Source organism: Nannospalax galili, unplaced genomic scaffold, assembly GCF_000622305.1.
Source record: "Nannospalax galili isolate Female #2095 unplaced genomic scaffold, S.galili_v1.0 scaffold633, whole genome shotgun sequence".
In the NCBI taxonomy this organism is placed as follows: domain Eukaryota; kingdom Metazoa; phylum Chordata; class Mammalia; order Rodentia; family Spalacidae; genus Nannospalax; species Nannospalax galili.
In genome coordinates, this window is record NW_008336075.1 from 1,280,374 (window position 1) to 1,301,769 (window position 21,396).

Consider the following 21,396-nt stretch of genomic DNA (forward strand, 5'->3'; position numbering starts at 1 on the left):
TAAGTCAACATTCAGTCTCATTTCTCAGGGGCTGTTTGCCTAGTGTTTTGAGGCAGGGCATCTCACTGGCCTGAAGTTCCCAGATTTGGTCAGGATGACTGGCAAGGGAACTACACAGATCTACCAGTGTCTACCTCCCTGATGCTGGGCTTACATGTGGGTACTGCCAAGCCTGGCTTTTTTACATGGGTTATGCATACTGAATTTATGCCTTCATGCTCCTATAAGGTAAGAACTTTATTGATTGAATTCTCTTCTCAGCCCTTTAATTATAATTATAGCTCATCAAGGTCAATGTGTGACTCATTTCAAAGCACTTCATGAAGACAATATCTCCTTCCCCCATGTTTTGTTTTTTTAAGATTTATTTTTAGTGTCTATTTGTGTATGCCATGTGTGTGCAGTATCCTTGGAGGCCAGAAAATGGCATAGAATCCCCTGGGGCTAGAGTTATAAGTAGTTTTGAGCCATTTGACATGAATGCGCTAGGACCAGAGTCTGGGTCCTCTTGAAGAACAATCAGCACTATTAATCACTGGGCCATCTATCCAGCCTCTCCCCCCATATGTTTATCATGGTAAGCTGCCACAGTCTCCTGTTTAAGTGTCTAATTCAGAGATATATAATATTTTTGTCCAACATAGCCTTCATCCATTTCCAGAAATTTTTTTCCTTCTCCAAACTGTTCCCACCAAACAGATAATAATCCTCCATTCTCTTTTCTGCTCAGCCTCAAGCAGTTGCCCTTGTACTTCCTGTCTGCCTGGCTCTGACTAATCTGACTATTTCATATAAGTAGAACCAATGAGCCTTAAAAAGCAGTTTCACACACTTCCAAGAGCCGTGAGAGACAAGTACAAGGTGTCATATTGTCCAAAACAGAAGGTATGGGAAGATAGCTACTGTGCCTCTTTCATGGAGAGGCCCTTGTATATTTTTATACACTGCCATTCTCACCGGACTCTGATGAGACAGACTTTCTGGCAGGCTTGAATTCTTCAAGGTCTTTTGAGTAGCCAGAGCTGCTCAGACCACAGATGAACAGGATTTACCTTTCTGACAAGTCAGAGCTGTCATAAGCTCTCTTATTTCTTCCCTGAGGTGGATTCCAGCTTTCTGTAGCCCTGGCATGCTTTTGTCAGAGAGCTGAGCAGCAATTGCTGTGCATCCAGGTGCTTTACAGCCTGGCCTCTGGCTCAGAGGAGCAGACACTGTGAGAGCAGGCACCTCATTGGCTCTGGAAAACTTCTCTACAAACCATCTTGAAAAATAAATTATTAGTATGTAATAGTCTGCATGTATGTGTTCACCACAAATTTGTATGCTGAATATCTAGCCAGGAAAATGCCAGTGGACGTTGGCGCTAAGGGAGGTGATTAGAAGGTAAGGGTGCATCACCCATAATTGGGTCTCAGTCTAATAAACATGACTGTTTGAGGTGTTTCTTTTTTAAAGTAGGGTCTCATATAGGCCAGGCTGGCCTCAAATTGCTATGTAGATAAGGATATCCTTCAACCTCTGATCCTCCTCTTTCTACCTCTTGAGTCCTGGGATTACCTCTATGTGCCGTCACTTCCTTTTTTAAAAAAATGGTGCACTGGGGACCAAACCCAGGGCTTCGTGCATATCAGAAAATCACACTTTCTTTAGAACCTGTCTACCTTGGAGCTCTGCTCTGGAACTGCCCCCATCTAGAACCATGAAAGAAAAGTCTTTCTTGTTCATAAGCTGCTCAACTTTCGGCAACTTGTTATAGCAAATCAGGACTGAGACATATTTGGAATTTGAGTATCTAAAAAATTTTTTTCTTCACATATCTTATGTCAGTTCATATAAAAGACATTCTTTGAGCCAGATCCCTGAGGCTCACTCACCAGACAGCCTAGGCTACTAGGCAAGCTGCAGGCAATTGAGACCTTGTCTCAAAAAATGAAGATGGACAGGGCCTGAGGAATAGTACCAGACGTTGACTTCTAGACTCTATACTCATGTACACATATAAGCACCTGCACATACATGGATGTGCACACACATATACACAAAAACAATTGTCTTTTTTTCTTTCATTTCATAAGCTTAAACCAAATATGTATTTATGGAAGTGTATTCAGTTCTACATACTCTTTCACTCACTTATCTCATTTGTTAAGTAACTAGGATTGAACTCAATAAAAAGAGGAAAGGAAACCAATGTTTGTCTACTGAGTGGATGAAATTGTTTTAGAAACTCTTGAATGATAAGAAAATGTACCTGAAGGCTAAGAGGGACTTATTTGCTTACTGTCTCTCAGCCACTATGTAAAAAGCTTGAAATCTCAAAACATGCCTGTCTTAGAGGCTGGAGAGATGGCTCAGTGGTTAAGAGCGTGCACTGCTCTTTCAAAGGACCCAAGTTCAGTATCTGGCACCCATATTTAGCAGCTCACACCTGCAACTGCCTATAACTCTGGCTCCAGAGGATGAAACACTCTCTTCTGACCTTCTTGGGTACTGCACTCGCATGTGCATATAGCCACATACAGACACACATATACGCATAATTAAAAAATATTATCTCTTACAATATTTCTTTTAAGATAATTGACTTGTCTCATTATGTAGAATTGTGTTCTCTTGGGAAAGAGATCTCAAAGGTATTGCATAAATCACTGGCAATTTATTTATTTAAGATTATAAGGTTAATTTATGATAGCCAGTCTAGAAGATAAGCTCTATTTCTAACTTAACTCACAGTCACTGAGCAAGAATCCCTTCCTGAAGCATTGTGGAATTCAGTTCTCTGTGATACATACTATTTGTTTTCTATAAGTTAGAAAATGACAGTGGACTGGGAAAATGGCTCATGTGTTAAATGATTGCCATGTAAATATAAGAAACCGAGTTCTATCCCAGCACCCACACCGAGAAAGGCAAGTGGCAGTACCGACCTCTAATCTGTGCTGAGAAGACAGAGACAGGGATAGCTTGATCCTTGAGGCTCACTGACCAGTTAATCTGGCCAGTTAAACTGATGGGGAAATTGAGAGAGCTTGTCTCACAAAACCAATATGAAGACTGATTGAGAAAGGCCTCTGTGTACATGTGCCCACGCATGCATATGTACCTTCATACACATGGATGTGCGAACACACACAAGGAAAATGGCAAGTAGCTTTGAGGAGGACTCTAGAGATTTAATATTCTGCTAAGTGATTTGAGGAACATGTATAACTTGGTCCTCAGGATCTGTGAAGGTTCAGTTCAGTTTTCTAATTTTCATTAGCAAAACGGAGGATTACAACGCTTACCTGATTCTAAGATAAAATTTAGTAATGAGTTATTAAGGAACTGGAACCCTGGGTGGTCTGGCTCCCATACCATGTAACCATCTCACCCTCCATGGCTCTGAGCCTCAATCCATGAAGCAGTCTAGATTCTTAATTTTTTTAGTCGCCTCCAAATCCTATTTCCTCCACTAAATATCTCTAATAAAGATCCTCAGGGTCTATTTGTTTTTGTTTTTTGAGAAAGTCTCATGTAGCCCATTCTCCTCAATTTACAGCACCGATCTCCCCACTACAAACACAACGAAAGCTGTTTTTCTATCCATTTACTGTGTAAATCAAAAGTTCAATCTTTCAGATTCTTTTTCTTCACTCACACTCTCCATCCATTCCTTCAGGATGACCCATTGATTTGTTGTGGATTCAGACACACTTAGAATCTCTACCACTCTTACAGTTTCAATTCAAGGTAGAGTCTCCTTAACTCTTAACTCTTCCTTCCCTTTCCTTCATATGTCCCTATAGTCAGTACATTCTGAACTGAGCAGCTTAGTAACTTTGTAAACAGCACATATGACAGAGCTGTTTCTATGGTTGAGTGTTTGTGTTTGTTTGTTTGTTTGTTTGTTTGTTTGAGACAGTGTGTTGTAGCACAGGTTGGTTTGAATTCACTACACAGCCAATGAGAACTCTGGACCTTTGATCCATCTGCCTTTACTTCCTGAGGAGTGCTAGGATTACAAGCTTCTGTCACCAGACAGTTTATGTGTTGCTGGAGTTCAAACTCAGGGCTTTTGTACATGCTACCAAGCCCTCTCTCAACAGAGATACGTCCTGAGCCCATTAAACCACCATCATTTTTTATTAATGTGCTTACATTGGCTACTTGGCACATATGTGTAAGTCAAATAAACACTACATGAAGTCAGATCTGCCCTACAACACTGTGCACCTGCTCTTTCAAACACATAGAGCCATTGTGGGGCAACAATCCTCCACAGGATGGAGATTCAGGCAAGGTCAGACATGAAGAGTAGCTACTGTGATTAGGAGCTGAGAAGGGGTGAACAGAGGCAACAGCTTTCCTCTGGGATGCTGAAGACAGGATGCTTCCGAAACTCTGAACGTGACTTTTTACCAAATCAGTGAGCTTGCTTTTGAGCACTTTTGTATCAGATGTGGAGTTGTGGAAAATTCAACTAAGCTATGAGAGAACCCAGGATGGTACTTTCAGTATCTGGATCAATAAACCCAGGGCATCACAGTTTCATGTTTTTCATGAGTCACTTTGGTTGAGAATATTGCTTTAAGGAAGCTTATCAGGATCTCACGGATTAATAACAACTCTTCATTAACCCAAGAACAACACAGGAAGACATTTGTATTCCGCACAAAATGATACAAAATTCTCTCTTTATTAAATATACATTATTTACAGGTAAGTCTTTCTTCTGTACAACAATAACCATAGAAAACAAAGAAATCTAAGGCTAACTTTACTTTTCCCCATACAGTGTATTAAGACATGTTACATGGTCTACAAAATTGACTTGGAATGAGGCAACATCACTTGGGATTCGGGATTCTATTATAGGAACAAAAATCAGAAGATCCAAAGAAACAGGGAGACTCCAGCAAATCTAGAGGCAATGATCTGTTTTGCCTCTTTTGTGCCTTTACCATAAGTAAGTCTGATATATATGGATGGGGTCCTTTGTACTTTTGTTATTACTTGTTAACAGTAATCTTACTCACTCATTCTTTCAAAGGAGGGCCTGAACATGCCAAAGAGAATTTAATTTCTCATTTGAAATGAGTACGATGATGCTTTTTAGGGAATTTCATAAACCAAACCTGAACTGTTGCCCATTTTTGTACATAAATTTTTATTAGGTGATCATATATGTTCATTTACTTATGCCTGTCTTCCCACCACAGGCTAATTGGCAACGGAAAGCATTTGTTCAAGACAAGAGGATATCAGAAGGCCTATGTGTTTCCAGATTCTGGAGAAAAGTATTGTTCTTGGTTCTCACCAATATGAAGTCCTTCTCATGATACAGCTATGCTACTTTAAGCAAGGTTTGGTATTTTCTTTTTCAAGTGTATTTAAGGCAGGGAATGGTTACATTGGTTGAAACTGCCATTCAAAGAGAAGAGACTAAGCTAATACTTCATCTAAGTCCTTTGGGATAGGGCTGGCTACAATGAGAAAGTATGACTAGTCAGAGGCCCATTCATACCATCCGGTAGCATTGTGCTGAAGGTGACTGCCTCTGGGGAGGCTTTTCAATGGGTCTGCACGGTGACAGAATGCCTGTTCTGCATTCCCAATGCCTTTCCTCAGGCCTCTGTGACTTACTGCTGGGATCTGAAGCATGACCCAGAATGATGCCAATGAAAATATGGCTGGGCTGTAATCACTGACACGCATAAGCTTTGTCATGACCTGGAACTGTTCTAAATTTAACCTGATATATGGTATAAGGTTAGCTTGTATACTAAGGAGGACTGAGGGAAGCACTGTTCCCAGGGTATCAGGTGGTAGCTCTCTGGATTATGCACTGCCAAGGTTGGAGAACATCTTAACCTTTTATTATGGCATGCCAACAGATGGCATGGCCAAGGAAGAGAAGGAAAGTCCATTAGGCTGACTCCAATATTTCAGAACTTCCATCCACAGGGATTCTGATTAACAGCAGTCCATCTAAGGATCATGATGAGTTTTATTTTCCTTAAAGCTTCATCTGGTTGCCCAGCCCAGGCAGATTAAATCATTGTGGTGATAATTCCAAAGCACCATGGGAATATCCTGGTGAAATACAAACCTTGAAAATCAATGGGGGTAGAGTGAAAATGACCTGCAAAAATTAGTAATTTCTCTCGCAAGGCCAGTGATATTGCCTCTTCACTAACGTGTAAGATGATGATCAAAATGCACTGAAGACACTTCTGAGTTAGGAGCCAAGAAAAGGAGGAAAGAAGCCATGTTTGATTCATGCTCAAAGCTTTGACCCTCCTCACCTCCTCAGCCACTGGTTGCTTCCATGCATCCCCTCTCCCTCCTTGATAAGCTCACAGCAAATTTGGTTGAAACATGACCATCAACTTTTACCTTAACCCTTGCTCATGTCTGTTTAGCGACTTTGTAGACTACAAACATTACAAAAGACAGACAACTAGCTTACAAAGTACAATATTTCACTAAAAAATGTGCTTCTCTGTTCTTCCCAGAATACCTTAGTGCAAAGTAAGAGAAAAATAGATGACTCAAAAATAGCAAAACAATGATTAGAACCTTGTATGAGGAATTTACAGAATTGAAAACACAAAGTGGTAATGTTTCTTTCCCCACCAAACAGATATGTATATAGAATTTCCTGGATAATGCTTAAGTAACAGCCCTATTATTGTTTTTTTTTCCTTTTACTCTGTGTGTGTGTGTATGTATGCACACGCATGTGCTTGTGTGGAGATGTGTTGTACTTTCTTCCCTTTAGGTGGTTCAACTATTTGGACTTTGTGAATACAGAGCTTATAATCCTTCACAGGTGGCTTCAGGAAGAATGCAGGTGAGACAGTAAGAGGAAATGTTAAGAAGGACCTAAGGACGATGCAATATGCAGTCATAATTCAGTTACACTCTGAGTCTTTTAAAAGAAAACACTTTCAGACTTCATGAGAGATATGAACTAGCACTCAGCTATCTTTCAGGAACTGGAGAAAGTTTGAGTTTTCCTGTAACACCCTTCCATTAGCCTCCTTTGCCACTTACAGGTACAAGAATGCCTGTTTATTTATTTAGTTGCTATATGGCCCATAGGACAACTGAGGAATAAGCATAACCAGTAGTAGCTTCGGGAAGAATGAAATGGCAGGGCTATACAGGTATCTCAAAGGCCTCTTGGCAGACTGGGTTGCAACAGGAGTTTGATGGATTGTAGCTGTAGGGAATTCAAAAGAAGTGAGGGAAATTTGTAGAAGAACTAACGACAACTTTCTTAGGAACAGTTGCACAGGCTTGATGCCCATATCCCTGGATATCATAGGCCTATTTTGATTGTACCTTCCCAGTGTGGTTCCTCTAGTTGAATTAACATGGTGTCAAGAGAGAGTGTACATGGCCTTCAGGATTGGAAATTTTCACTTGGGGCATTGAAGTATGATTCTATTTGGATGGTCATCTCTTTTCAGTAAATTACTCACTCAGTAGTCACTTTCTTGTTCTCAGAGGCTTTCTTAAGTATAGTCAAATGGTTGTTTAGGACAAAGGGGATTTTTAGAAAATACTACACTATCAAGCCAGCTTCAATGACACCTAAAAGAACAATGGCATCAGTGTATGTCAATAAAAGAGCTGAAAAAAAGACAGGGTAGAAACAGAGACTGTTTTTGTGCCCCCCCCATAGACTTTCAAGTCACCACAGGGGCCTGAATTATGCAAAGTCATGCATTTGGAATGCCTTAACCTGAACTCATAGAACACAGAAAATGTAGCATCCTTTAAAATGTGTCGAATTCGTGTTGTGTTATTTCCAAAGGGTTAACTAACCTCTCTCTACAGAAATTTGCCTGCATGGATAGCTATCTCGCTTGAGGAAGAGCAAAAAAGATTGTTTTATTTCTGAAAGAAATAATAAACGAGAGACATAACTGTAAAAATTTTCCAGAAACATGTTGGCTTCATGAAGTCACTGACAATTGGCTTGCAATGTATCTGTGCATAGTCCTTGCTCTGTGCCCCATAGCACTGTGTGCACATTTCTATTACAACAATCAGCTGTTATTATTATGCTTCAAGGGCAGTAAATGTTTGTACAATCTGTGCCAACAAAATACTTGGAGTCATGGAAATTTCCTGCATGTCTTATGACTGAATACAGAAAAGAGAACTACATATTCTTTTGTTCTAATCCTGTTCCTGTCAAATTGTGGTGGGCCTGTTTCTGATAAAGGGTAGATGCCAGGATAGTGTCACCTCTTGTTTCTAAAGAGAATAAAAATTGTTGTAAAATATCAGCTTCAGGGTCCTTAAAATAAACCTAGGCTAAGCTAGCTATGAGGTATATATCTAGGAAATGATAAATGCATATTTCTCTAGTCTAATTCTTGGAAACCACAGCAATCTATCCTATGCATAAACTGAATGATAGAGATGGTATTAAAAGTATTTTAGGGAAAGCAACTTTATTATTGCTTGAATTAATAGATCTGTTTGATAGAAATAATACCAGTAAAATAGCTCCTTAGAATGTGAAATTGCACAGGTGCTTTTGGTCTTACTATAATGGGACAATAATCTACAAATTCATTTTTGTAAGCAGCAGTTATCAAAAGACTGTTACATTAGGGGAAATTATAGCAATCAAAGTGACTACATACAGTCAGGTAACTCATATGCCATAGTAAGTAGTGGTGATTAAGGAAGGATTGGAATGCTCTGGGTCTTGTTTTAGATTATAATTGCTTAAAGATGGAGACAAATAATTGAATAATTGCATAAATCCAAATGAATCTTAACATCACAAGTAGAACCAGCAGTTGCTTCTAGCAACAATGTGTATTTTGTTTGTGAGGATGCAACTTACTACCTTTCACATGGTGTAAAATGGTGTACGATGTAGCATTGTCTAGAGTTGTTAAATAATTCTGGTTTAACCCTGAGATTCTAATAGTGTACCATCATGGCATCATTGACCTTTGGATCTGTGGTACCTAGTGTCTTTGTCCACACAGTTTTCGCATGCAGGGAGAATGCCAGTAGACTCTGGTATGCCGATGTAAAAGATGGGCTTCACCTGTTCCATCCAACATCATTATCTATGAGTGAATACATATGGATAAGGAAATCATACATGCTGAATTGGCTGTACCAGTCCTCTATTTTTATCTAGGAGCTTCACATCAGCAAAACCAGGTCCTTGCTTCTCAGGGACTTGAATAAGTAAGAGTCTCTGTTATTACTAACACCTTCCTTTGCCTGCCTGTTTCATTACTGGAGATGCTTCGGGCTAAACTGACTGCACTTCAGTGTGACTTTTACTTCAGGTGACAAAGGAATATGTAGCCAAGCAAAAAGATGACTTATGCAGTCTTTTTATAGAACCAGAAAATTCAAAAGTGAAAATCAGAGCAAAGGGAAGGGAGGGCAGAGGGAAATGGAATTTCAAGATTTTTCATTTTATTAAGTGGTCATTTGTCTTATTAAAGCTAGAAAAATAAAAACGTATCCTTGTTAGAATCACTTTAAAAGAAATTCACTAGCAAAAGTGTAACAACATCCTAAATGATGAAGTTGTTATGTAGGAATTCATAGAAAATTTCAAGGAAAGAAAATGTATTTAGAACAATGTCTCAAAGTTGTGGGCTGTGATTATAAATGCAATCCTTATGTCCAAAGCTCTAAAACTGAAAGAAAAGCGTGGGGTGGGAATGGGTAAAGCTAGTGAGGGCTCACTGTGGGCCTCCTTCTGCCCCAGACTCTTGAGCGCTCAAAGGCAGGAGACTCACTAAGACCACAGCATTCCCACTGCCAAGGCTGGCAGACAGACACATGGTACTTGTTGGGCAACTCAAACCTGCCCTGCAAAGCGGTTCAGTCAGCCTCCTGCCAGAGGACTTTGCTTTTGAGGGTTCTTACACCCTGAAGCATTTGAATGGTTTCGCCTCTGTCTTTTTCTCCAAGATGGTCCAAGAGCAGAGTTAGGCATGTTGTTACAGCAAAATAATGAGGATTCATCTTGCTACCCCATGGATAAATTTAAGATGGTTTCTTGAAGGAATGAATTATATATTTCACTATCAAAAGAATCTAAAGCCTGAGATTTGTTACAGCCTTATTTAGCATATGGGGCATGTGCACAGGGATACTTTTGTGTACACCAGGTGCAGATTGGAAAATGTGATGTGCTTCACAAACTAAGGGCGCCCCTGAAATCACACAGTGAGCTAGAGGTGACCACAGTGCCACATAGGCTAGCCAGTCCCACACCTTTATAAAACAACCCAGTGGCCAGAGTAAATTCATCACACCCATGCTAGAATGTAACTCCTACTAACCTGAATATTCTTTCTTCATCAGCTCTTTCTGGAGTGGATGGAAGGGAAAAATCTGTTTGACAATTTTCTTTCGCATAGTGATTTTTCATATCTTTTTCAGTTTTCCTTAAAGCTGAGTTAAGATGGTCTATGCTTTTCCATAGAAACAGGTACTACTTTAGATTTTATTTGAATTAATTCAACGCTGTCACAATGTACATGCATGTGTCTATTTTTTTTTAACCTCAGCAAAGCAATCCCAGGAATAACCTAACGTTTCTTACTAAACCAGAGAAGGTGGTCTTATAGCCTTTGGAGCAGCTACATCCTAGCACCCTTCTCAAAGCCTCCTAGCTTTAGGCTACTGCGTCCATGCTTCTCCCAGGTTTAGGCTATTGGGTGCTGCTCTAAAGTATTTGCCTCAAAATAGAGTGGTGAGAAGGAGCAAGGTAATTAATCGTTCACTCCTCCCAGTCAATCTACATTTGAAGACAGCCAGGGGAACAGTGTCATTGTTTAGAGGGTGATAAGTCAGGACTGATGGCTGCCTATGGCAAGGAATCTAACTTACTTTACAGGAACACCTCCGGTTGTTTGTACAATGGCACCAAAGCTAACAGGCTGGAAGCGTGTCCCTCTGCCCTGGGTCCCCTGGCATACTCGGTCATTGTTAGAAACTAGACTATCCTAGTGCCTTGTTTCAAAGCTGCAGTGAGGAGCTGACAGGCACAAGGAACTGCAGCCTCTCCCTTCACAGCTTTCACAGGGACCAGGTCTCCTTGCCTCTCCTCAGAACAGGCCCAGAGACAGTCAGGCCCTAAGCAAAAGAGGGCAACAGGCAGGACAAATGACCACTGGTTCTTGTATCACACACTAACTAGGCCCATCTTTCTTCCAGAAGTAAGGCCTTGAGACTTTTCAAACAGCTGCCTCCTCCAGAATTGCAGAAAAACACAATGACTCCACTTCTGATTAGAACTCCTTTCCTGTGGTATAACATGAGCTCTCACAGGGGAGCTTAAAAGAAAAAACTCTGCTCTCTCCATGTGGGTGGGTTTAGGCTTTCCTTCAGATCCAGCCTCTCTGTTGGGCTCATAAAACATGTCTTTGCCTAAAGGAGGATCCAACTCTGTCTTTGTCCCTTTCAATCCCCCTTTTCCTCTCAAGACCTAAAAGCTGTAAGATGAAGCAGGCTGTCAGAGACTATCATTAAATATCCACCAGCCCACAGAGCTCACCAGCTCCAGACCAAGTGTCTATGAAATTGAAGAGTGAAGTTTAGAAACTGGAATGGAAAATATGAGTATGCACATGTACATGCAAGCCTCTTCCTTATTTAGAATAGTGAAGTCTGTGTCTGGTCATTTGCACAATGACACGTGTGTCAGTGGATGGCAGTAGTCATGGCTGCCTGGTCTCCTGAGTTGGGTTAAGGGGATCAATGCTGTTGGAGATGCGGGTGTGTTCCAGAGAAGGAATGGGGCATGAGAAAGAGAATGCTTAAATTTAAAGACAGGAGAGAGAAGAGAAAGAGAAAGAACAAACAACCACTCAAAAGAGGATTAGGCGACCCTGCAGCATCTCAGATGAAGTATTCCCGTTTGCACTCGCTCACTGTGTTTTGCAAGTCAATGTCATTTCTAAAGGAACTGTCCAAGTTTTCTGGGTATTCCTTCTCCTTCATCTGGTTGGTCCGGTGTGACTGCTTATGCTGATAGAGGAAGCGGGTCATGATGCCAATGATACAGAAGGTGATGAACGTCACCACAGCTATGACCCCTGTAGAAAAGGAGTGGAAAGAGAAGAAAGCCATGATATAGAAAACTTAGTCTAGACAAGGAATTACTGAGGAGAAAAAGGCAACAAAGCAAACACCAAACACAAATGCAACTCTACCACATACCCAGAAAAAAAAAAGATCTTCTGTGGGACTACAGAATCTTCTTCTTGCACAGTGGTGAAGGAGTAGACCAGTTTGAATCCTATAATATTTTGTTGGTGGCCTAAGAATGCCTTCTCAGAAACATGGAGATAGAACATGGATTTCTGTGGTTTCTGGCTTTTGTTTTGTTTTCTTGTGTTCAGAACTCCTCTCTCAGAAACCCTCCTGAATCTCCTCTCAGAACCAGCTCCACCATCCTACCCCCTCACTTAAGGCCTATCAAGTATAATCTGTGTTTCCTAAATTCTCTTGGATATTGGTCCATCCTCTGGAGCCTGATCAACCTTCTCTTATAAATGAATGGAAGTGGAAACAATCATCCTGTGTGAGGCAACCCAGACCCAGAAAGAGAAACATGGCATGTTCTCTGGCATTTGTGGATGCTAGCTTTGAATCTTTAGGAACGTGTGTTTCAACTGGAAAACCCAGAGAGGTCAGGGGCAGGGGCTTCCTGGGAGGTTAGACAGAATGTAACTGCTTTTGTTTTGGGTGCCGAGGATCAAATAGGATTTATACATATTAACATATGCTGTACCACCAAGCCTAGTCAAGAATTTCTTGTGAGGTTTTTAAAAAATCTGCATGTGTGTGCGTGTGTGTGTGTGTGTGTGTGATATATATATGTGTGTGAGATGTATATGATATGCATGTGTGTGTGGTATATATGATGTGTGTGTGTGGTATATATGATGTATGTGTGTGGTGTATATGATGTGTGTGAGATGTATATGATGTGTGTGTGTATGTTGTGTGTGTGTGTGTGCGTGTGTGTGCAGGTGTGCAGGTGCCAAAGCTCTTGTGGGGGGTTAGAAGACAACATTCAGGAATTGGTTCTCACATCTCGCATCTCACTTTGTAGGCTCTTTCATGGATCTTTCAAGATCTTTCATGCTATCTCTGCGGTTTTGACAGCCTGGGATACAGAGTAAGATCTCATCACAAAACAAACAAACAAGCCAGCAAGCAAATAAACCACACACACACACACACACACACACACACACACACACTCACACAATATCAAGGAAGCACTGAAATTTTGGTCATTAAAGCTTATTTCATTTCTGATAAATTGTATATTTGGGTATTTCTTTTTTTCTAAGTAGTCTAAATACTGAGAAAAGTACCTATTTTATAAACTTATTGTTGGTCGTTGTTCATCATGATTTACATGAATTAGATATTGGATAGTTATATATATTGGCCCATCTTCCACCAATTTTGGTGGATGGGGTTGGAGACAGGATCTCCCAGTAGCCCCAACTGACCTAGAGCTCCCCATATAGACCATGTTGACCTTGATCTCACAGAAATCCACCTGCCTCTACCTCCCAACAAGTTCTGGGATTTAAAAACACACACCATCGTATCCAGCCACCATTTGTTTTTGAGACAAAGTCACATAATGCATCCCTGGATGACTTGGAACTTCCTATGCAGACCAGGATGATGGTGATCTCAAAGAGAACTGCCTGCTTCTGCCTATGCCTCCCACTGTTTCATCAATTTCTGACTGATAAATTGACCATGCTCCAGTGGACAGTCACACAGTCACTCAATAGTATATAAGCAGCACAGATGGACTCCATGGATTAAAAAACAGAGAGGATACAAATTTTGTGGATAGGGATGGAACAGTGGGCCTGAGGAGAGTTGGGAGTTGGAGGGGGTGAACATGATCAAAATGCACTGTATGAAAATCTCAAATAACTAATAAAAATATATTTATAAAGGTCTGCTACAATAACTAAGACAGCTTACATTTTCATACATTCCTAAACCATTGTGTAACATATTCCTCAACTATTTTAGAGCAAAGCAGAATAAAATCACCAAAGTGATAGTTTAACCTGGATGACAGTATATGACTCCCAGGTCTGAACTCTAGTTTATGGCATGACAAAGGGTCCTTTTAGCTAATGTCTTGGTGAAGGGGTTATTGAAGGCTAGAGGCTGTGCAAGACTTCAGGAATCTCCTGTAGGACTGTGATAAGTTTCCCCTCATTAAAGAGACTCAAAGGAGTGCAAATGAGTGGGGAAAGTCAGGACTCACAAAAGTCATTTCTTATCAAATGAAAAATTACTGGAGGAGAAAGTTATAAAATTCTCCATGGCATTTATTGATGCCAAATAAAACACAAGCTCAACTCTCTCTCCTGGAGCAACATTCAGCTCAGATGGATATCTGAAGAATTTCCTTAAGGAAGGTCATGGTTGCTCTGTCCTGGGGTGTTACTGTGGTAGCACACTTCTGTCTCCTTCTGCCCTTGGAACAGGGACCTCTGCTTACTGTCTGTTTGCCCATTTCCTCCCCAGCCCGCCTGTAAGTTCTAGAAAGGCAGTAAATATCTTTCATCCTGCATCCCTATTCTTTGCACCAGGTCTGACCCGAAGCTGGAGCTCATTAAGTAGAAGTGAAACGAATGGCTCCTGTCAACTTTTACAGAACTCCATCTGGTTTGGATGTGTTCATCCCAGCTGCTAAGAAAGCAGGGGTGGGGCACCTGCTAGGGCTACAGCTCTCAGATGGAAATAGATTTCCATCTCTCAGGCATCTTACATTAAACAGGGCTTGGGAGTCATTCTATGTTGCAAGACCCAGATGGGAACATTAAACTACTGCAAGTGCAGCCAGGCTGAGGCAGAATAAAGAGGGGTGGGGTGAGGCCCACAGGCAGCAAGAAAACAGAAAAGCAAAGGGAGATAGGAGCTGAGCTTTGAGCAGAGTAGACAAGGTCTGCATCCATAACCAGATGGACAGTTGGATATGAAGCCTCATACTGTGAGTGTCACCCAGTTCATTTTAGATGTAACCCAAATCACTGGGTGGAGGAAACCCTACAACTGCAGCATGGGCCATCTGTCTACCCCAGTGTGGCTTCTTCTCACATGTAATTTTATTGGTTCACTTTGTTTGTGCTTTAGGAGAAGTGACAACTGGATGCTCTAAACAAGATCCAGGCTCTGTATCTGTGAGTAAATGGTCTAGCTGTTGGCTCAGAGCTCAGTTACCTGGTGAATTCGAGCGGGATGAATGCACAGAGCTGCCGGTACTGGGTCACAGCCCCCCTTTAATGTGTGACGAATCATGAAGAAACTAATGGTCTGGTAGACAGTGCCTGGTTCTGGGTACTAGGTGGCCATATCTAAGCAAGGCTTCCAATGCCTTTCTGCAAAGTGCAGGAATATATTTGTGTGTGTATGTGTGTGTGTGTGTGTGTGTGTTCCCTACTTCAACAATGAAGAATGATTTACCTCCGATAACTGCTGAGTCACTTCGGACTGCATTTGTGAGTGGTTCCCGCTCATCTGTCTTTCCAAATGGATCTGCAAGGAGAAAAAGACAAAATGTCACTCTTCACTCAAAGCACAAGGAGAGAGAAGACAACTACACGTGTGGGGGATAACAGTTCCTGCAAATAGGTATAACTAGCATGTTGAAAGGAACCTACGTAAACACATTTAAAATGTGCTACTTGGGATGGCAAGATGGTTCAGTGAATAAAAGTGCTTGCCACGCAAGCCTAACATCCTGAGTTCAATTCCTGGAACCCCCGATAAAAAGTCAGAAAAGTGAGATGGGCTGACTCACATCTGTAATACCAACATAGACAGAGAATCCACTGAAAGCTCAGGCATGTAGAGCAGCCACAGAAACAAGAGAGACCTGCTTAGAAACAAGGTGGAAGAGAGAAGCGACTCTTAAAACATTATCCTTTGACCTTCACACATATGCTGTGGCATGAGTTTGTTCTCTCTTTCTGTCTTGATCTGCTTGTCTCTGTCTCTGTCTCTCTGTCTCTCTCTCTCTCTCTCACACACACACAATTAAATCTTTTAAAATAAAAATAACTAAAATGTGCTGCTTAAAATCCCTTCAACCCATTGTTTATGACTTTATCAGTGTATAAGTAGGTTGTGGGATGGAGCTGAGCCTGGTGCAGGCAGTGCTGACCCAGGCACTGTCAGTCATCTCCTAAGCCGACTTCTGCTAGACTGGACAACTTCTTTCCAATAGCTGCTTCTGACCCCAAGCACACCTGCCTCTCTGTCTGAGTATGTTCTTTAGCTGCATAAATATCTGGGTCTACCTACAGGGAAGAATCAGCACCCCAAGAGCAGCCCTCGGACAGAGGAGCTGTCCTGTGTGCCATATGCTGGAAACGTATATACGATGCACATGCACACATTGTACATAATACAAGAAGTAAAACATCAAGTTTAAAGCCACACAGACTAGGGCTTGTACCCTTCCCTGTTCAGCCATGTGCTGAGCTGGTAACATTGCACAAGATTCATTTTTATCTATTTGTTTACTGTGTGGGGGTGAGCATGTGTGATGTCTATGTGTGTACACAAGTACATACAGATGCACTCACCTATGTGGGTATGTGTGGAGGCCAGAGGTTTACACTGGGATGTATCTCTCTACTGGTCTCCACACTGTTATTTTGAGACTGAGTCTAAAAGTGAGTAATAATCCCTACTTGCATGTACACAATACATATACAACTTTTAGACATGGTGCATTTTACATTCTCAATGAATGGTTTCTGTCATTATTGTCATTTATCATCTGCTCAGCAAGGAAGGACCATTTATACACTATTTTTTTTTGTCAGATAAGGAAAGATTGGGAACACTGTAATTTGCTCAGAATCTCTCATGGAGGAGTCAGAATTCAAAGCAAGGAGTTCACCAAAATGCCACATCTCTTTTCATTATACTCACCCCTGTCCAAATACCAAAGGAAAGGAGAACTTGGTGCTAGCACAGCTCAGTCCCCTATTTTGTGCATAGTTAACTGGTTTGTCAGCTGATAAAACACCCTTAATGAAGTCACCAGGACTACATGCCACTGAAATATCCTTACTTTCCAAATGAGAGGAACAGGACGCACCTCACAGAATTTTAAAGAACTGCACAAAATTTTTATATTAATTACTCTCTTGAGACATGGTCTCCTGTATTCTAGGCAAGCCTTGAATTTGTTATGTAGCCAAGGATGACCTTGAACTCATGAACCTCCTGCATCGCATCTTCACCTCTCAAGTGCTGATATTATAGGCATGCACCACTAGTTCTGCTTGCTTCCCTCTCTCTTTCCCTCTCTTCCCTCCTCTCTTCTGCCTTCCTTTCCTCCCTTTCTGTCTTCCTCTCTGTCTGTCTGGTTCCCTCTCTCCCTTCCTTCCCCCCTTCCTCCTTCTCTGCCTGGTTTTACGTCATACTGGAGATCAAACCCATGACCCCAGCGTACTGGGCAGCATTCTACCAACTGAGCTCCATCTAGCCTATACAGGTTAATATACCTTCCAGAATAGTACCTGATACATTGTAAGTGTTCAGTACCTCTTGCTTCTTGCTACAACTGTGTTATATGGACACATGTGAACATACATACCCTGGGCTTACAAGGGGACATAAAGCCTCAGGAGAAAACCAATTTCTACATGTCATTAAACATAAGACTTGACTTCTGCTGTGCATGTATACCTGTGGAAGGTGTTTGGTGAGTATTTCCTGTGGAACTGAGTAAACAGAGAGTGAGGGTGTGCATGGGTTACTCTGGATTCAAGTCTAAACTCAAGATTCACAAAGATGGATATAAGAAAGATTAAAATGAGAGGCTGGGATGTCAAATGAGAGGGGCGTGAAGTTAAAGAAATGCTGCCATGACTGAAACATGCTGCTGCTGTTGCTGCTGCTTGTTGCTCCTGCTTGTTGCTCCTGCTCCTGCTCCTGCTGCTGGTGGTCTCTTATGCTGAACAACAGAGAGGTATGCATTTAGACAGCATCTGCTGACAGCATGGTGATGGTGATAGCTGTGGAAAGGAGGCAGAAGGAACAGACAGGCAAAAGGAAGTCAGAAAATGAGGGAAGTGAGAGAAAGGGATATGGAAGGACAGAGGAAGCAGGCAAGAAAGTAAACAGAGAGGGAGAGAAGGAAGGAGGCAAAGAGGGAGGGAGGGAAGAAGAGGGAAGGAGAAGGAGATAGGGAAGAACACAGGAGGGAGGAAAGGGGAAAGAAAGGTTGAGAAGTAGAGGGGGAAAGCCAGGAGGCAGACAGGGACAGAGACCGGAAAAGAGGAAGATGGAGAACAGCAGGGAGGGAAAAGGGGAAATAAGAGGAAGGCAAGGAAGGAGGGGACAAAGGAAAGGAGACAGGGAGAGAGGTGGGAAGGGATAGAGAGGAAGGAGGAAAACTTAGAAGGGGAAATGGAGATATAGAGAGAGAAGGAGGCAGGGAGAAAGGAAGAGGAGGGAGGGAGCAAGGGAGGGAAGGAATTGGGAAGAAAGGGGGATGGTAGATGATAAGGTCTCAGGGACAGAGTAGAGGCGGGTTGGGAGGGGAAGGAATGGGAACTATTCAACTTCACACCTCCTATATCCGCATAGCCTTATTATTCTTTCAGGTCCTTATGTCAAAATTTCTTCCCGGAAGTCCTCCTGCTTCCTCATAAATAATCAAATCTTAACTATCCACAAAGCTTCATATCATTTCTCTTTCTTCTTCCAGCTGTTCCAAATTTATTCAGTCCATGGATAATGTTTTAACATTATACACAAATATAGCCTTGATATTAATCCAGATTTCTCAATTTCAAGCATATTTTGATGTTAATAGTTTAATACATAATCACTAATTCTAATTCTCTACTCTTTCCTAATGTTATGCTGAAATAAAACCTTTCAGATCTAACAGGGACAGTTTCAGTAACATGATTTAACAAACTTTAAAAGGAACACATATATCAAACTTATATCCATACTTGGTAGATTGATTCTTCAATGTAACCTTCAGGAAGGCATCTCTTAATAAGTAGTCTACATAGATTATCTATCATCTATCTATCCATCTATCATCTATCTATCTATCTATCTATCTTCTATATATTTATCTATCATCTATCTATCATCTATCAATCAATCTATCTATCTATCTATCTATCTATCATCTATATATCTAATCTATGACATTTTGAGACAAGGTCTTCCTGTAGCTCAAGATGGCCTGGAACTCACTGTCTAGACCAGGCTGACCTCAGTCTCACAGAAACCAACGTGCCTGCCTCTGCCTCTTGAATGCTGAGATTAAAAGCATGTACCACCATGCCTGGCCCAACCATTAAATTTTAAAGTCACATTTTAGCTTTAACTCTCCCTCCTCCAAAACTAATACCTTAGCTTAAATGCATAAACATATGTATATATCTATCTATTACACACAAACACACACACACACACAAACACACACACACACACAGTTTGTGTCACCTGTTGAAAAAATGTCTATCTGGATGCTTCACCTAATTTTAAAAGGTTATTTGTTTTCTGGATGTTCAGTTACATCCATTAATACATTTTCAAAATTGACTACACAGCAGATGATACAGGGTTTGTAAATCTTTGCTTTCATCAGATCAATTTCATTTGCTGTGCAGATCCACTTTTAGTTAGAATTCATCTTGTTCAATTATTTGTTTTACCTTTGTTATTTGCATGCTTTGATCATATCTACTAAAATATCATTTTATTTTTTAATTTTAAGTTTATTTTATTTTAAAACTATTTATTATTTTTATTTTATGTGTGTAAGTGTAATGTCTGCATGTAGGTAGGTGTACCCATGTTGTGCAGTGCCTGTGGAGGTCAGAAGAGAGTGTCAGATCCCTCTGGAACTGGAGTTAACAGATGGTTGTTAGCCATTGTGTAGGTGCTAGGAATCAAACTCCAGTTCTCTGCAAGAGCAGTCAGTGCTCTTAACCTCTGAGCCATCTCTCCAACCCTAAGAATATCATTTTAAAGATGACATCAAGGAATTCTTTTCTTGTATTTTCTTGTAGAAGCTTGTTTCAAGTCTTATAATTAAATGAAAAAGTCCATGTCAAGTTAATTTTGTATAGTGTAAAACAATGATCCAACTTCATTATTTGCTTGTAGAATCTAGTTTTCCCAGAGGCCTTTATTACAGAGACTATCTTTCCAAATATTAGCTGAACACAAACACATGAGTTTGCTCCCCAGCTCTCTGGCCTGTGGCCTTTGCCTGTATGTCTGTTTTTATGAAGTATTACATAATATTGATTATTATGCTTTGACAATATAATGGGAAATCGAGGGCTAGGATGTGGCTGTTTATATAACCATGTAATATTATTCAAAATAGCCATGCTATAGAAACAACATACATGCCAATAGATCCATGAATAAATTGTGCTTTTACACCTCCCCACACACACACATACTGGAATATCTCTCAACCTCATAGAATTGATTGTTTAATTTTCAAAAACATGGATGACATTATACAAGCAGAATAAGGCAGACATGAGAAAAGGAATGCAAATTTTAACATATATATTAAGAATAATCTGAAATAATAACAAAGAAGGAAAAACCCATCTCCTCAGAGGATCAGAGTAGAATGACACTTGTTAATAGCTTGGGGTTTGATGGTTAAAGAGTATTAACTTCATGTTAACAAAATTATAAGATGAGTAAGTTTTTATGACTGAATGTTCCCACCAGTCACATAAATGCAGGATTACTAGATTAAGTGATTGATATATCAACTGTTTATTTGCTTATTTTTGTGCTCATGGTGCATGCCTGTGTGACCCTGTGCATGTGGTGTGTTCTCATATGTGGGCATGTGCGGAGGTCAGAGATTGATATCTGGGTCACCTGCCATAGTTCTCCACTTTATGATTTTGAGAGCAGTTCTTTTGTTGAATCTGGAGCTCTTGGTTCCAGAGAGACAATCTGGCCAGGGAGCCCCAGGTCTCTCCTGGCTCTGTAGCCCCAGCATGGGTTTTAGAGGGGCTTGCTGATATACCTGGCTTTTTATGTGGATGTTGGGGATCAAAGCTCAAGTCTTCTATAATGTTATTTGTCATTAAAGCTAGAACATAATACTGATTTTAATCTTAGTTTCCTTAGCCTCCTGATAACCTCATAGACCATGATTACTTTAATCCACATAATAGCATCCACTTAAATGAGCAATATGACTATGCATAAACACACAAAACATTATGTAAGTATGTATGATATGTACATTTTAAACTATGCATTTAATTATAATTTCACATCACCTGAAATTAGGATTATAATAAATATATGTGGTTAATGTTGCCAACTTGTTAATTTTCA

At 40.7% G+C, this 21,396-nt stretch overlaps 1 protein-coding gene across 1 annotated transcript in view; it reads right to left on the bottom strand.

Annotated features, from left to right (window-relative positions):
- Positions 1 to 11,612: 11,612 nt before the first annotated feature.
- The window catches only part of LOC103732319 (contactin-associated protein-like 5), a 431,937-nt gene continuing 422,153 nt past the window's right edge, over positions 11,613 to 21,396 (bottom strand). The window contains exons 13-14 of the mRNA XM_008830875.2: positions 15,499 to 15,570; positions 11,613 to 12,080 (exon numbers count right to left, since the gene is read on the bottom strand). Coding sequence (XP_008829097.1) covers positions 11,884 to 12,080; positions 15,499 to 15,570 — 269 coding nt within the window. The 3' untranslated portion in view covers positions 11,613 to 11,883. The remainder of the gene's footprint in view (positions 12,081 to 15,498; positions 15,571 to 21,396) is intronic.